Below are 16,956 nucleotides of genomic sequence, written 5' to 3'. Positions count from 1 at the left end.
ATGTTTCTTCTAAGAAGAGTGGTCCTAGGAGAGGGAGAAGCCGATGGACTGTGGTGTACAATGGTTGAGAGTGCTGTGGGCATCCCAGGGGCGGGCGAGCTGGGAGGCAGCTGCTGGTCTATAGGCGTGGACCAAATACTGGTAGCTGAGTCTGCTGCTGAAGCTTGTCTGTAAGACAAGATTCAGTTATAAATACCTCGCTTGAGTCTGTTTTAACTCATTTGACTATGTTTTAATTTTTAGCCACCAAAACAGCTCCCTCCGATATTTTGGATAGTGCCCAGCATGCTGAGGTCCTGGTTGACCTGTGGTGTTTGTATGGTGGGAAAAATTATATCAGTATTAAAATTCTGCGGACAGTGAGAGACATTGGTTCACAGGGATTCTAGGTTGCTGTTGTTGATCAGCTGCTGTGAAGCAGGGCTGATGTCATAAGAGGATGGCAAATACATCAGAAACAGGGAAGGATTTGTCTTCCATAAGGTGCTTTCTGACAAAACTTTCTTTCCGCATGGAAGATAATGTTGCTCGGGAACATGACTAGTCTCTCCACTCTGAGAGCATTTGAAGTCAAAAGAAAGTCATTATAGGCGCTAACTGCAGACTCATGTAAGCAAGATTAACGTAATTGGGTATTTATTGAAAGTGTGGTCACCGCCACTTTTTCCAGGTGCTTTTCTCAGCCTGTCAGATGTTATTCAAAGTCCCAGGCTTATTTTTAGATGTGCCTGAATAGTGAGAGCAGTTGCAAGGCTGAAAATTGTTGAACGAGTTTATTTAGAAAGGTTCTCAGCACTGGTTTTAATGGTAGGCGTGAGTCCATGTCCCTTAAACTGATATGAAAACATCAGCCTGGCTACTTTGTGAGAAACATGATCGTTTTCTCTCTATTCTGTAGAGAACAGCTGAAAAGAGAATATGAAAGTCCACAGCACATCAGAGATTTAGATACATCCTTCATTATTTATGAAGTTTTCCCGCTTTTTTTGTAGAGTTCCCTTTAGAGAACAAAACAGAAGGGTATATCAGTAAGCTGATAATATTTTCTTTTTCCTCCTTTCTCCCTGAACTTTCTTCAGGAAGAGGAGACGGAATGGCAATGAAGATGACAGTCATGTTCCCCAGACAAAACGTAGTACCAGGAATACTGTCCTTCAGGACTCTTGGGACACTGAGGTGAGAGCCTTCTCGGGCAAATTCAGTTTTCTTTAGTTTAAATAACGGTTGGAATATTCTGTGAAATTTTATTCATGGAGAGTAGTTAATGCAAACATTTTTTTTGTTTTGTGTATGAGGTCATGAGGCTTGACTCTGTTATGTACTTCAGAGATTGAAATCTGTAAAACGTGGTTTGGAAATCAGCATGTTTTCCAGTGAACCTGGTTATCTTTGGCCTGAATATTTCTGTTAATATATTCCAAATACTAATGTGTAGCACCCAAGTGAAGATACAAGAAAAGCATTTGCTGCCATTTCTAGTTTTGCTCTCTGAAATGAGGTGTAACGTATCCAGAACTGAGGAGATGACTGGGGTGCATTACAAGTGCGTGTGGTCACTCTACCTGGCCATCTACTCTTCCAACTTTGCATTTACTTATAATAACGTGATTATTTGTGGTATAAAGTCAAAAAGCATTCCAACTAGTGTGGTACACAAAGTGCCTGTTGCAAGCAGTAGTGCTTATCTGATGTTTAAAAAAAATGCTCTGATGGAGCTGGGCAGTTTAAGCAAGACTCGCTCGCTCGCACCTAAAACACTTGAACTCAAACTATTTGGTTTCTACTCTTATTTGCCGTGATCTTTTGCTGGACGTGGGATAAACTGTCTCTTATTCTCTCATCGCTTACATGACAGGTGTTCTAGGATGGTGCAATTTGCTAGCTGTGAGATTTCTTTTTTTAAAAAATGCTGATTTCCAAGCTGCTGCCAGATTTCCTAAATTGTTGCCTGTATTAATCATCTGAAAATTCACTGTATGCATTTCTAATTAGCCATGTAGTTCTGTTGCAAAATGTTCATGGAAAAGAGCATGCAGAGCAGGGGCTCCCTCCTGGTTTGTGTCCCTGAAGTTTATGAAATGGATTTCTTTTAAGGTTTTTGGAAGATCCTTGTTGTTTTTTGTACAGCCCTCTCACTCCGAAGATTGGCTGTAATGAGTAATTACGAACTATTGCAGTTATATTGAACTATTAACTATACTTTGACTGCAGGAAATGTTTTGTGCTATGTAACTTTGAGCAACATATCTTTTATCATACAGTAATGGCTTCAAATGTGTGCTTACATTTAAAATGGTACAAAGCTCTGTATCCCACGTTCCTTTTGTGAGGAAGACTTTCTTTTAACCAGTACACCTTTACACGTAGTTGCTGCGATAGTCAGTGATACTGTATGGAAAATGCTCTAACAGCTGAGATGTTCATCACGAAGGAATTCGCTGTGATGAATAATGTTCCTGGTTCCTGTATTGCTGTTTTGCCAGAAGTAAGACTTGCTGGGATGAAGTAGTTTTTGCTTCTCGGGTATAACGGGTAGAACCATAAATAGTTGCTTGCCATCTGACACTGAATCACTTGTCCAACAGGTTAAACACCTCTTCGTGTGTAGAGTAGTTAATGGCTAAACGAGCTTTGTGGCGGGAGGAGGAAGAATTTAGTGTGGAACAAGGGATTGAAGTAGGAGTAATGAAATTAAGAATATCAGGAAAAACCTTCATGGTGAGTGGCAGAAGCACCTTTGCTTGTCATATAAACACTCGGCGTTTGACTGGGCGAAGTTGCTAAAATGCAGAAATGGAAATAGTCTTGTAGTAGCCACACAAGAGTGGATGACCTTAACTCTGTCCTTAACGGCTGTTTTGCTTGGGGTGCCTGAAAGAGAACAGCATGGGCATGAACTGCCTGCCCCGCCACCAGCGAAATCAGTGCACAGTTCAATTGCTGAAGCTAACATTAAGACTCCTGCTTCATGCATGCACTTGTGTTGTAAAAGTATGTTTTTAACACATTAAACCCTGATGTGCAGGCAAAGAGAATCTCTTACTGCTGACGCTGAAGTGGAGGAATGCACCTGCTGGACACAGTTTTACAAAAATCAATGTTCCCCTTCTCGAGGGAACAAAATTCACAATGCCTACTGATGAATAGAGCTTTTTTTTGCCTTTTTTTTTTTTTTGCTTGTTTTCTTGTAATGTTGGATCACTGAATTGAGCATGCCCAGAAATTCAAGCCATGAGATTAAATCAGTATTATTTGAATGTTTCTTTAAGGACTTCCTGTACCAAATGGAGAAATTCTTGTGCTTATAGTGCACAAGTGCTTCCGATTGAAGTCACTTTGAAATTCTTGGCCATTTGTAATACTTTAATTTAGTTTCCTGATGCTTTGCCATTTGCAAAGGCAGCTCTTGCTGATTACAAATCCTCACTAGCTTTAGGATATTGAACTAGGAGAGAAGGTGCGTGTGTGTGAGAGCAATTTGTAACTTCAAAGAGTACATGAGGAGAGAATTGCTTTTCATCTGAGGGCATATGCACACCTGCTTTTTGTGAAACATTAGCTAAAGTACTGATTCCTTTTGCCTTCCTTCAGTTGAAAGTTGACTGTTTTCTCTTACAGAGTGTGGTTTACTTGAGAACATAACCTCGGTACGAAAATCAGGCAGCCGTATTACTAAACCTGAACTTGGCTTTTGTCAGGATCTCTTTCCTTTTTTTTTTGTCTTACTCTTCATAGCTGACAGCAGTATGTGTAAGGTGAAGGGAGATTTTTTTCTTAGAGGCAGTTCAAACGTGGGCTGTTCTGTGATGTTATCCCTCAGTCCCTCACTTTGAATCCTACTGCTCACATGGGCTAGATTTGATGCAAAGGGATATTGCTGTTTTCTCCCACTAGATTGTCCTTTCATCCAGGATAGACAGCATCCTGGACTCCGACTGACTTCTACAGGAGGGAAGCAGATTCTCTTCCATCTCTGTCAGCACTGCTTCTTGGCAAATTGCTGTAACAGTGTGCAATTCCTGCTCCTCCTGGAACAAACCACTCCCACACTCCGAGGTGACAGCCATCCTGAGGATGATAGCAAACTTCTGCTTTGCAGTTCAGTCCATGAACAGGCACACGACAAAAACGCTAGACTAGAACTACAGCGAATGTTAAACGTTAGCGAAGCAGAGCATTTGCCACCGCATTTTACTTCCTGTTCAGCCTGTCCTCCATTTACCAGGAGGTTAGCTGTGTTGTTTTCCCTGGTACTCCCCTATAAATTCAGCAAAAGCCCTTCCTACTCTCCTGTCATTGCTGTCCTGTACGTGAAGTTAGGCAGAGTTGTAGTGGATCCTCTGAGAGGCTGGCTGCAAGCAGCCGCTCACAGGAATTATGAGAATCTGCAATTGTGCTCTGTAACCTGGGGAATCACCAATGAAAAGCCCTTTGCTCCAATTTTCCCTGGGAAGGAAGGGAGTCTTCATCGTTCTGACGAGCTCTTTTCCTTCCTGAATAACTTTCTTCTGTAAAACCTCGTTTCTTGTGGTTCCTCTCTGTTACTCTGACTGATGACAGGATTCCCCAGAGCGTAGAAATACCACTGTTTTATCGGTGGAGATTGCTGACGCACAGCAGCAGTTGCTTCTCTCAAATCAAAGTTTTTGTCTAGCATTGCAGCTGTGCCACTCTACACTATTGAGGAAGGGCTGGTCTTAAACTCTAATTAAAACCAGATTATGCCTCTGTTAAATTCATCTTGAAAGATTTTGAGAGCAGCAGGGTCTGAATGGCTGTTTCTTAAGTTCCTGTCATGAATGATTGAAATGCTACGTCACAGAATAGCAGACTAATACATTTAACAGGACATTTGTTTGGAAATTATTGAAAACTTCTATAGCTATTCAGTGTGATGTTAAGAGGTGCTAATGAGTCAGGTAAACCGTGAAGATGTCCTTTCGATACTTAAAAGTACTCATAAACTTTCATTGGGCTACTTTCCTTCGCCCTTTCGCTTAAAACTTTGTTTCATTGTGTAGATGCCTGTCATTGCTGACATGATGACTTTAAGGATTCTTTTTTTGTCTAATTGTAGTCCAAATGCGTAACAGAATGTGCACCACAGCCTGGGGAAATGGTAGGTCTTTGACGTGATTTGGGCAATAAATGGGCTTCACGTGCTAGTGAATTTTTGCGTTAGAGAAATGGAAATAAAGAGGGTCTGACAAATCAGATCTGTCAACAGCCTTAGATGTAGGAAGCACGTCCCAGGACACTATCTCGGTTTTAAAAAAATGAGACATGCATAAAATAATCATTACTAACAGCTCTAAAACGTTTGTTAAGATGTGAAACTTTAGCAGTAAGCAATACTAGGTTCTCATTTTGATTTTTACCTTGATTTTCAGAAGGTGGCTGTAAAGAAAAACAGTAAGGAACACAGACTAAAAGGAAACAAAGTGTCCTGTGCGGTGGGTTTCTCTCCAAGGCTGCTGTGACTTGTTCAGCGTAACAGCATTGCATTTCAATATTTGTGCTTCTATGCAAAATGAGATGGTCTAGCAAGCACCATTTCGTGGCTCCTCTCTGTCCTTCTGGGTTCTCTCCCTCTCTAGTGTTAGCAGCGTTAGGAAGAGGAGCTGGTTGCTCATGTAGTTACATCTGCTGCTTCCTCAAGAATGACTTCAATGTGTTTTGTTGTTTTCTCCTTGCTAGCTGAACCTAACACGCCAGCGCGGGCGCAGTCTCGGTGCCGTTGTCTTGCTTGCTGTACTACAACAGAACTGAAGCATTTTTGGTGCTTAGCAAAACAAGGAAATTTATATGGTTGAATTGTCACGATCAATTGTGGAATCAGTGCCGTGGGGTTTCCAGTCGGCATTGAGATGTGGTCCACCTCAAATACTCATATGGTGCCTTCCTGGGCCTTTCTCATTGCTCGTTGACAGACATGTCGGGTGCAGTTTGCCCCGTTCTTCAGATTTAATCCAAAGTGAGGCCTTCTGGATGTGGTGCTGACTGTTAAATTACTGTGGACTTCTTTAAATTTGTCTTCCTCTGCTGTGACCACCAAGCTTTGACTTCTGTGGTTTTAGTTTAATACTTACAAAAATGTGCGGTTTTGTTTAACTGCTGTCACTTACGCTGGCTGCTTTTCTGAATTTACTTCCTATGGGATGGCAAAGTAGCCATTTTCTGATTCTTAAGCACCTAAATATTTGCAGTGTTGTCCTGAACAGCATATCACACAGTAATAAAATATTTCAGCTGTAACTAATGGAACCTTTCATTAGCAGCCCTTAAAGTGGTGTACACCAAACAGTTTTATGTCTTTGAAACACTGAAAATGATGGCTAATGCTCTTCCAGTCATTACCATGAAATGCGTTTATCCTAAATGCTGGCAAAAGAGCCCTGTCCTCTATGTGAGCTAAATCATGAGTTCTCTTTTCTGCATGTGGAAGTCGCTCTTTCACTGTCATGTCAAGTAAATTGTTATGGAAACCTACCAGTTAACATTGCTGTCCCAGTACTTAACTGGGAGAAGAGTAGTTGTATGTATGTCAAGGTGTTCAAAGACTTAAAATGGGTATTGTGTTACATTTGTTTTTAACAGCCTGTTGCTTTGGATGCTTCAGATCTCATTTTAGAAAGATTGACTTGTAGGAAAATGCTTTGCATGGTGCTTACCTAAAATGTCTGCTAGAACAGAAGTGATAAACTCTTCCTCATGCCCTGCCTGCCTTTACTGACACGTGCAGTTCAGTAGGAATGTTCTTTATTTTCCAATTCTCGGATGAATTCAGCAAACTTCACTAGTGCTAACGTGGGTCATGGGGGCAGAGCTGGTGGGCCCAAAACCGAGAGATTGAAATCCAATGTACCAGAGGTCAGCGAACCTCCGGGTGAAGGCTTGCTCATCCCTTCAGCTCGGTGACGCTTTTCATGTGTTGGCAATAATGGAAGCTATGAATGCCAAGAAAGCACTTGGTGGATTTATGTTAGTCCATCAGGCTGAACGTGAGCCTGACAATCTGGAAGGGAGGGACTTACTGTAAAGACCGTTTGCTTAACTGAGGTGTGTCATTACGGACAGGAGAGAAAACTGTGTGATTTTGCTGTTAACTTTCTCTTTGTCTCAGTCCTCCAGCAGCGATAGCGGCAGCAGCAGCAGCAGCTGTAGTAGCAGTAGCATCAACAGCCCTGACAGAGCGTGCAGTGCAGAAACCAGCCTAAACCCGGTAATTGCAGGATCCAGTCCTGTCTCCTCTCAGTCCTTCCACGAGCAGTCTGCACTAAGCCAAGGTCCTTACTTCCACATCAACCAGATCCTGAAGGAGGCACACTTTCACAGCTTACAGAGCCGGGGACGCCTTCCTACATGATGAACCATCAGTTCCCTGCCTTCTGTGAAGGGACAGCACTGTGTAGATTTGATATTTCAACTTAAAAGTTTGTTAAAATGGAATTGCACAAAACGCCTGTTGCCTTTTCAGTCTATATTTGAAATAACAGGTTAACAGGAAGTTGTTTACTTGTGGTTTGCTGCACTATTGCAATGCAAAAGGGGCTTTGAAGCAATTTTTATAGGATTCTTTTTGGGGTGGTTATAAACTACGTGTCAAGAGGAGACTGAGGAATCCACATCTGTGTTATAGGATTGCAAAATGTCCAATTCCAATTGACTGCCTAATCTGTTTGTTAGCAATTTGTTGCTTTATGTAAAGTTCTCTCAAACATTCATCTTCAGTTTTATAAGTCTTTTTTAATTTCAATAAACTAGTAAAAAATTTATTTGGCAACATAATTTTTTTGAGCATTTAGAGTTAATAAGACAGTAAGAATAGGTGCCGCTGCTGGAATCCCTTAGGACTGCCCCAGCTGCATACTTTCCACCCAGCTCTGTGTGATGAGCCTTATCTCTCTTGATCTTTACTGCTGCAGTACTGAAAAGAAAATGTGAAACTAGAACCAGGAAAGGCTAGGCAGCTGTAGCTGAAATGTCAGGTGCCCGCTGGGTTCACGTAGAGAGCAGATTCGTGGTGCCTATGGAGATAAGTGTAGAGTAGCCTGGGGAGGGGCTTTTGAAGGAGAGGAGTGTTACATTGCTCCAATACCCATTTCTAGCTGTGAAATGTTTTGTTTTCTGTTACAGTGTGTAGGTTGTGGGTTTTTTTCTTTAATTTGACTTTAATGTTAACAGCTTCTAAGGAATAGGAGGTGAAAGAGTAGCTACACCTCTGTTCCAGCAGCCAGATGGCAAGGACAGTCCTGACCCGTGCCTGGTTCAAGGGGCATACTATGATCTGGCTCTTCGGACAATACCAGCGGAGGTGTCACCACTCCCTGCCACAGGGAGAGAGCGATCTCGGTGAAGACGAATACACAGACAAACTTTTTATTTTTTATTGCATCACTTGGTCATGCCAGAAAGCCATCCCAGCTTGAAGAGAGAAGGTGCAGCTGTGTCTTCCTCCTCGGTTACAAGCTGCCTGAACAAAGAGCCAGGGCGTGATGCCTCATCTTCTGCCCTTGTGAGTGCAGGAGGTGGAACCTGTTAGTTTTTAAAAACAAAAGCGTCAGTAACTATTACAGCATACATTTGACTTCATACCCTCGTCTATAGTAGCTACATGGAGGCATAGACTACAGCAGAACAGCTCTTCCTAGGCAACTTGAGCTTGAACTACAACCTAAGCGGTGTCACTCCTGGTGGTTAGTGACAGGCAGACAGAGGCAGTTCCGAGTGGCAGAAGCACAGCGCCTTGCTGCTGTTAGCAACAGGTAACTTTTCAGATGTCATTCGATGCTCAAAAAAAATTAAAAATCATTCTGAACCGCAGGGAAGGGGCTGTTGCTCTCAGAGCAAGGGGATAACAGCATGGTAGAAGTACAGCTGTTGCCCTTGCAGAGGGCTGTTCTTGAGCAACTATGGACTTTAACCTCTTCTGAACTGTTCTAGCATAAAACGAGCAAGCATCTGTCGGGGATTCTGAGAAGGTGGCAGAACGTACGTGGGCCACCACAGGAGGCGAGGGGAGTGGTAGGAGCCAGCCAAACATCACTGCACACTTCTACGTTCTACAGCTGAGGTGTAAGAGGTAAAGAATACCTTTATTGTGAAGCTTTGGGCTTTTAAACAACCCTTATACTATGTCTGGTCCTTAGTGCTTCTGAACAACGGAGAACAACAGTTGCAGAGTAAACATCAGCATCTCAAGTAATGCGCTCTGCTCTGATAAAACCAGACCTTTACTCTTCTGTCCCAGTTGAAAAGACATCACCACAGATGGATTATTGGGTTAATAATAGCTAAAGGAAACAGATTACTAATTACTGCTTCCTGTAGCAGTGAGGTATTCCTTGGCTCTCAATCCTCAGCATAGAGAACTCCATCTAAGCAGATGTTTTAAACTGGGGGAAACATAGCGACATAATAGCTGTCTACTGATAAAACTCAGAAGCAGGACAACACAGAGCCTCTGCAGGAGAAGGACGCCACTCTGTTCACACAGGCTTAAATACCCAAGCCACGCTTCGTCAGGAGTTAAGGTCAGCATCGCACTGGAAAGGAGTTCAAATAATTAGCTAGTATCCTTCAATGTTTCTTGCAGCCATCTTTAAATGAATTGTCTTTTATGCATTGACCTCGAAATGCCTCATCTGTGTAAGTCTTCATTGCATTTTCATGGTGGTTATTGCCTATGTTTTACCACAGAGCAGCGGGCCCCAGAAATACAGGGGCCGTCAGGTTTTTTTTGAGGGTAAAGGGGAAATCCAAACCATCTCGTGCTGTGTTGCCGTAATGGTTCTCTCATTTTACCGAAAATAAAAATCAGGTTAAATATTAACTGTTTGGCTACTTTCTTCTTTCCCCGCAAGCTCTAGTGTTGGTGGGAGAATGAGCACTGGCAAAAAGTTTAGTATGGCTCAGTTTTACCAACCTGAACTCTTTCTGTGTTCCTGGTAGCAGACTTACTCTTTCGCGAGCTCGACATACTCAGCGGCAGAAGTCCAAATCTTAAGAGATGGAAGAAAGAAATGCAGCCGGTCACAGCAAAGCACCAATTCTAGACCCGCTTCCCAAAGAGACGTGAGAAGGCACAGAAGAGCTTGAGTACCCTACCTGATCTGGCTGGATGCTAACGGCAAGATGTTGTGGAGCTCCTGGGAGCTCAGAGCGCTGCTCCTGCTCGTGTACTGGTTCTCTGTCCCGGTCAGCAAGCCGAAGAGAACCTGGAAGGCATGAAGGAGCTGTTTGTATTTGGGGGCAGCTGCAGAGCTGACCACACAACACATTGCTGCTGAGTCTTCTGGCACACCACAGTACTTGTGATTGGTTTTAAAGTTTGAATACGAAGTGTCTCCTTTCCCCCTCTAACTCTTGCTTTTAATTGGCGCTGCTCGTCATTACCATAGTTGAGTTCTAGGCCTGTTTCAGCACTACTTAACCCAATTAGTGTTGCACAGGCTCCGGTGAATCCTGTTAGATAAAGTTCAGCCAACTCCATGCATGATTATGTGCTGTGCAGCCAGCTCAGCAAGCTCCTCTTATCTTCAGCTGGCATTAAATACTCTGCCCATTTCTGAATAAGTGCCAGTAGTTATCTTTAGGCATTAAGCAGTTTATAAAGCCACCCTTCAAAAAGGCTACCCTTCAAAACGTGTTTTGCAGCCCTGCCTCCTGATCCATCCCTTCCTTTTCCTTGAACTTACAGAGGTTCGCTGAACCAGGCGATTAAGGTTGCTGTTCAAGTGTGGAGTAAAAACGTCCAAGTCAAACGGATCTATGTGTCCCTCCAGGACGTCAGTCACCTTCTCAATCCTACAAGCAGAGCAGAGGAGTCCTGTCAGGGCTTACATCCTAGCGACGGCTGCTGATGCCAATGGGGCGGTTTCACTGGTCCCTCTGAAAGAGGTGACTGAGCAAAACAGGAATTACTCAGCAGAACAGCAGCTGCCTAAAGGGTTTCCAGCTATTACACAACCTACAACATCTGCTGTTGCAGAGGAACCTTCTCCCTGCAGTACATCTCAGAGAGAGATGCCTCAGTTCTCAAGACTGAAGCATATACAAGGTTTGAACTCTTGGGTGGGAGCTTAACTGTTCTCTCCAGGGCATCCTCTGATGGTATCCCTGCCACCATACGGACACGCTGCATATGCAAGCAGGGGTGACCAGCTCCCTGTCTCCAAGCTCTCGGCCGCAGAATCCCACCCCTCCTGTATTTTGAGGATGAGCTTAGTGTCGGTGAAGAAGTCAGAGCTTAGAGTCTGCACTGCCCTTCTCCCGTGAGGCTCCAAGGCACCGCTCCTGCAGGCATTCTCCTCACAGCCGCTAAGGATGTTGGTTTAAACCATTTTAGGGCCCCATAAACTACTGCTAGTATCTGAAACCCAGAACTGCACCGCACCCGGAGTCATGCTTGATCCTGCTGGTTTTTGCTTCCTCACTCTTCGCCATCAAGATGATACTCAGGTACCGCAGATCGTAGAGTAACTGCAGAGCTCTGTTCTGGGTCATGGGGAAGGTGCCCGCTTTCTGCAAACAGGACAGTCAGGAACAGGGCTCTTCACTCACACTGAGAGAGGGCTGTCAAAGGACTGCTTCAGGGGAAACATTTAAAAACACCAGCACCAAGAAACAACCAACCTAGCTGAACCGTTCTGAGCATGCATTCTGCTGTCTGATCCCTTTTTGCCTCATTTTTGGGGGATGCAGGGGAAGAATGTACTCACCTTTTCCAGCTCTCACAGGCAGACATTTTCTGTTCTGAGGGACAGGAGCCTGTGCATTGCCACATGTCCAGTGACCCTCCCGTCCCATGCCAGCTGGAGCGAGGGCTGATCCTACTCACGTACCTTCTCCTGCTTCTCTTCCATGAGCTTTTCATAGGCAGCAAGCACTTCTGCCATGCAGGTCCTCAGCAACTCCTGCAAGGTGACTTTCGGAAGAGTGTGACCGCCGACCCGGTTCACCTCTTGGCACAGGCTGAAGAGGAGGCATTGGACGTACCAGGATGGCTGTTTAAGAAAACTTATTTTCAAGTGGTCTGTAAGCTACGTTAGCTTTGTCAGCAGTACAACATCGCTTCAGTTCTTGTGATGTGAGCTTCCTACTTCCTCAGCAACCACAAAGCTCTGCTGCTGAGACTACTTGCCCCCATAATATGGCTCAAGTATCTCATGGGTTTTTATTTATTGACACACCAGACTTTTGGTTATAGCAGTCCTCAAAGTCCCACAAGTACTTTTACCAGAGTTATTCACCTGAGTGTAGTCAGAACAGAATTGCTTGTTGTGCCTCTTCTGTCACCACTGACCCTGCTCTGACCACTCGCTACCTGGGCTCGTTATTTACTCCCTCGCTCTTCTCCTGGGCCTCCCAGCTATCCTGAGCTCTCATCCGGCTGCTTTTTCCTTCAGAATCAACAAAATTCACATTATAAGGTTCACTACAAAAGACTATTGCCCTGTCCAGCCCCTCCCATACTGTGCAAACACAGAACTCGCTCTTGCCCTGGCCCTCCTCTCCCTCCGTGCGATCGCCACCTGCTTTGTCACTGTGAGCGTCATTCCTGTACCAGCACCACGCCTACAGAAAGCGGCCAGCCTCAGTTCTCCTAGGCTTTGCGCAGTCACACTGTTGCAGCCCTGTCCTTCAGTGCATCCATTTTCCAAGAAATCTCTCTCCTGGGGGCCTCTGTGTATAAACGAGGCACAAGTCCTTCTTTGGCTGTTCTACAGGATCTGGGCCAATCTTAATTCATTTGAATATACAGCAGCAACTATCTAATTTCCTTCCTCTGACCTCTGTCCTTAGGAGGCGAGTATCTCAGTGAGAAAATAAGAGCACCAGACAGTGTTTGCCCTCTGCTCATAACACCAAGCAAACTCCACAGCAGGTCAGCACCATTTGACAAAGCGGTGGTTTTGGAAACCAGCACTTTTCTCCTCCCAGCAGACTGTTTCTCTGTGGTTACCGAGAGGATGTTTCTTGTACCTGCACAGGCAGCCGGATCTTTGATGTTACGCTGTTTCCAGATTCAGTCTCCTCCTGAATTTCAATTTCATCCCAGTTGGTGGCTGTCGCCAAGACAGAGCCAGCGGTGTCTAGCAGCAACGTGCGGGTAAAGCACTGAACGAGACCCTAGAGCGCAAAACACAAAAGCACCCAGTCACAGACAGACAGCTCTAACGGGAGTACCAAAGGGTGGGCAGCCTGCTCCTGCCCGTGGAGAGACTGACCTCCCGCATCCCCCCGCTCCTCCCAAAGTGAATCTTATGGAGACCATCCCACTGGATGCCACTTCGGAGCTGCCGCCGCCTCCTCTCCCTGCAGGCTGACTGAGCAGCGTGGCAGCAGCGCGCCGAGCTCTCAGCAGCCAGCTAAGGAGCAGCAGCGCTGACCGCAGGGAGCTGAGCGAGCGAAACCCACGCAGGAAGCAGCTGTGACGAGAGAAGCAGCTCCTTACTTTGGTGACAGCTGAGCTCCAGATCTGGTAAGCAAACAGGCTCTGCTGCAGGAGCTCTGCCTTCACCCCCTGCCACTTGGCCTGCACGGGGGTCACTTCCTGGGCTTTCCCCTTCCCCAGCTTCTTGGTGGAGCGGGTTTCCTTCAGCGCCGTCTCCGTGCTGCCCGACTGGCCCAGGATACACTGCTTCAGGTGAGGGCAGAGCTCGGTCAGGGACTGGCAGAGTCTCGCCATGAAGAGGACAGCATTGAGTCTGGCATCGCTGGGAGCGTCCACCTGCCCCCCCAGCAGGCTCTGGGCGCTCTGGAGCTCTTCACGCACACAACCCAGCACGTGGTGGATGCAGGCGACGCAGTGGTCGCGGAGCAGCCCCTCCACCGTGCCGGCGTCGGCGTAGCGGTCGAAGGCAGAGCGCGGCTGTACCGCGGGAGCAGCCTCCTTGGCAGCCGAGGAGTCTGCGGGAAGGTAGAACAGGAGGTCGTCCAACCTCGCCTTCAGCTTTGAGTCCAGAGCCGAGCAGAAGCTCTGCACGCACGGCGTGAGTGCCTGGGCCTTCATGGACAGGCCGCTCTTGGTGAACTGGCCACGGTTTGCCACGTTGACCCAAGCAGCATCAGAAGGCAGGTCGCTGGAGCTTTCTGACCACAGGAACAGGGCCACGTTGTGTTCAAACTGGATGTGCTTGCTCAGGGCAGAGGTGCCAGATTTGACTTCAAGTTCTTGCAGAGCTAAGGTGAGAAGCTGTTTGGAGCTGCTTGAGATGGAGTCAAACCCTTCTTTGGTCAGTGTCTGGAATAGAACCAGCAAAAAAAAAAAAAAGGACCTTTTACATGTGCCTCCTGCCACCTAGCACTTAAAATACACACTTAGTGCTGCTAACAGGCACCACTGTTTGAGACAAGAGGGGGCACACAGCAAGGCTCCCCATGAATTGCCGTGGCAGAGTGCCCACCTCTAGCCTGTCCAGGAACAGCTGCTGCAGCAGGTCCTCCCAGAAGGAAACAGGCTTGTCCAAAAGGCGACGGCATACCGCCTCCCAGTTCTGGCTTACGGACTCGCTTGTGAGCAGCTCCCACACCGCGTCGCGAATCCCCGCGAGGCCTTTCATGCTCTTCACGTAGACGAGCAGGTTGCTGACCCCGGCCCTGATGTCGTCACTGCACCTGAAGGGAACGTTTCACTTCAGCCTGACTTGCTCAGACACAACCCCGGGGAAGGCAGGAGAGAACATCGGCTACATCAAGGTGGGGGAATTCTTAACCTGTCGGTAAGAGGCTCTGCCTGCAGAATCACCTGCGGGGCTGAGGGTGCCTCTCTCTCTCGCTGAGGCAGCTCCACCCTGGATCCCACACTGGGGCCCCGCAGGAAAGGCATGTGCCCACCGGCAGGAGCCCTGGGCTCTGGCGGGTGTCGGAGCCAGGAACACTGCACCCCAAGAATGCCAGCAGGCAGCGAAGGCAGGTGGGGGCTCTGGGAAGGGTTGCTGGGGAAACATCCCATGGCCAGCGAGCATATCATGGGGGGCTGCAGCTGTCAGCAGGGACCAGCTGGCTCCATCAGATAATGACAGAGGACTGACGAGGCTATTAAGGGCTCCAGGATGTTCCCATCCACAGGGCAAGGCAAGGTGGGAAGGGGTGGAGCTGGCAGCTCTGTAAAGGGGGTCTGGCTGCCCCCACACAGTCAGGGAAGAGCAGCAAGGAGGAAAGAGGTGCTGGACCAGGAGCCAAAAGAGCCAGGTAAGGGATTTTTCTTTTCATTTACTCTGTGCTTGTTTGCTGGCAGTTATGGCAATGTAAAGCAGCTTTAGACAAATATTGCTGTGCAGCCCGGGTGGTCTGTTGTATTGGAGTGTGACAGCCTGACTATTAGGACAGTGCTATGCTGCCTCTGGCTGTTTTAATGCTGGGCAAAGAAGGGCAGAAGGCGCAGCCCGGCTGGAGTGAGTGAGGAAGCAGGCGAGCTTGGGTTTGCGTTGTGCTGCTGCCTTGGCACAGAGGCTGTGCGGTGTCTGGGAGAGCCCTGCAAAGGGGGACGCTGTCACACTCACATGGCGATCCACTTCTGCAGCGTGTCTCTGAGGTAGTCCTGGCTGATGGGGTGTGCCAGGGTCCGCAGGGCTGGCTGGAACTCCACCACGGACCCCGGGAGGTACCTGAACCAGCTGCTCAGCTTCACCTCGTCCTCCAGAACTCCACCTCTCCCTGGAAGCACATGGGGTTGAGGGGAATCAGCCCAGCACGGGGGTGGCCTCCTGCCTGCAAACCTGGGCAGGCAGAGGCCTAATGCGGAGCTGCCCGGGCACTCACCTGCTGGGTGCTGGCCTGTGGTGCTCTCCAGGGTCGAGAAGAGCAAGCCGCAGGGCAGGGCTGGATCTGGTGGTATCCCTTCAGGCATGGTGTAGAAAAGAGCGTGAGCCTGGTACAGGGTAGTGGTTAGCAGCTCCATCAGTGAACACACCTGAGCTTTTATACCTGCACCTGCAGAGAAATGCCTTTCAGCCAATGCAGCCCCTTCAATGCAGGCGCAAGCAGCCCTGCATTTCAAGGCCTGCGGTTCTAGTGAAACCTTCCAGGGAAGGGCTGGAGGGCAAAGAACTCGGCCCCGGGCACCACCTGCTTCCCCATTGCAGATGGGCTTGGCTTAAGACCCTGAGCACTGTTAATTTTTGCGGCGTTTTGCTGCTGTGGCAAAACGCTGCCAGCGGTAGCACCATGCGATTGCATCCCCACCATTGTGAGCTTTACAGGACTCACTTGCCTGCTCTTCTGCAGGGCGAGAGAGAGATGAAGCGAAGGGGGCTACCATGACTTTAAAAAGGAGGCAGCCCATCGTACTGACCGTGGTGCGGCTGGTTGAGAAGCTGTTGAATGGCCAGCTTCCTGGCCAGAAGGAAGTCAGCGAGGGCCTGGCGCGGAGAGCTGTCCTCCAGGAGCATGATGGCACACAGGGCTTCTGCCACCGCTTGGTCCGACATGGTCTGGCTCTTCAGTAGGGACTTGCTCTCCTGCAGGATGGTGGATCTGGCAAGGGAATCATAGAATCATTTAGGTTGGAAAAGACCTTTAAGATCACAGAGTCCAACCGTAACCCTAACACTGCCAAGTCCACCATTAAACGAATGAGGTGGACAGTCACCGGTCTCGGTGCTTGACTGAGATATTCAGGTGTGGTTACGTGATAACCCACCAAGCAAGGATGTTATTTTCCCCAGGCAGAAGTGGGACTATCTGGGTGTTGCGGGACTGGGTGAGGCGATCTTGCTCCACGGGGCAGGGTGGCTGGCAGCGAGAGCCTCAGCGCTCACAGGGGTGGGTCTCGGCTCACAGGCTCATAGAATGGTTTGCGTTGGAAGGGACCTTCGAAGATGATCCAACCCCGCTGCCACGGGCAGGGACATCTTCCACTACACCAGGCTGCTCAAACCCCCGTCCAACCTGACCTCGATCACTTCCAATGATGGGGCATCCACCACTTTCCTGGGAAAGCATCCCACCACC

The 16,956-nt window shown here is 47.5% G+C and overlaps 2 protein-coding genes across 2 annotated transcripts; one reads left to right on the top strand and one right to left on the bottom strand.

Annotated features, from left to right (window-relative positions):
- Nucleotides 1-1,079: 1,079 nt before the first annotated feature.
- FAM104A (family with sequence similarity 104, member A) lies at nt 1,080-7,773 on the top strand (the record flags this gene model as incomplete). Its single annotated transcript, XM_009585601.1, has 3 exons — nt 1,080-1,176; nt 5,391-5,453; nt 7,124-7,773. Coding segments are annotated over 3 exons (403 nt in total), but the record flags the coding sequence as incomplete, so codon positions are not given.
- Nucleotides 7,774-8,365: 592 nt separating this feature from the next.
- On the bottom strand, nt 8,366-16,479 carry COG1 (component of oligomeric golgi complex 1; the record flags this gene model as incomplete). The annotated part of the gene is made up of 12 exons (XM_009585600.1): nt 8,366-8,535; nt 9,926-10,001; nt 10,108-10,217; nt 10,698-10,806; nt 11,396-11,523; nt 11,844-12,005; nt 12,985-13,131; nt 13,457-14,245; nt 14,409-14,619; nt 15,507-15,660; nt 15,766-15,936; nt 16,298-16,479. Coding segments are annotated over 12 exons (2,380 nt in total), but the record flags the coding sequence as incomplete, so codon positions are not given.
- Between the last annotated feature and the right edge of the window lie 477 nt (nt 16,480-16,956).

The sequence above is a fragment of the Fulmarus glacialis genome, unplaced genomic scaffold (genome assembly GCF_000690835.1).
Source record: "Fulmarus glacialis isolate BGI_N327 unplaced genomic scaffold, ASM69083v1 scaffold26079, whole genome shotgun sequence".
Taxonomy (NCBI): domain Eukaryota; kingdom Metazoa; phylum Chordata; class Aves; order Procellariiformes; family Procellariidae; genus Fulmarus; species Fulmarus glacialis.
Note: the sequence above shows the minus strand (reverse complement) of the source record. Positions and strands in the feature narration are given on the sequence as shown.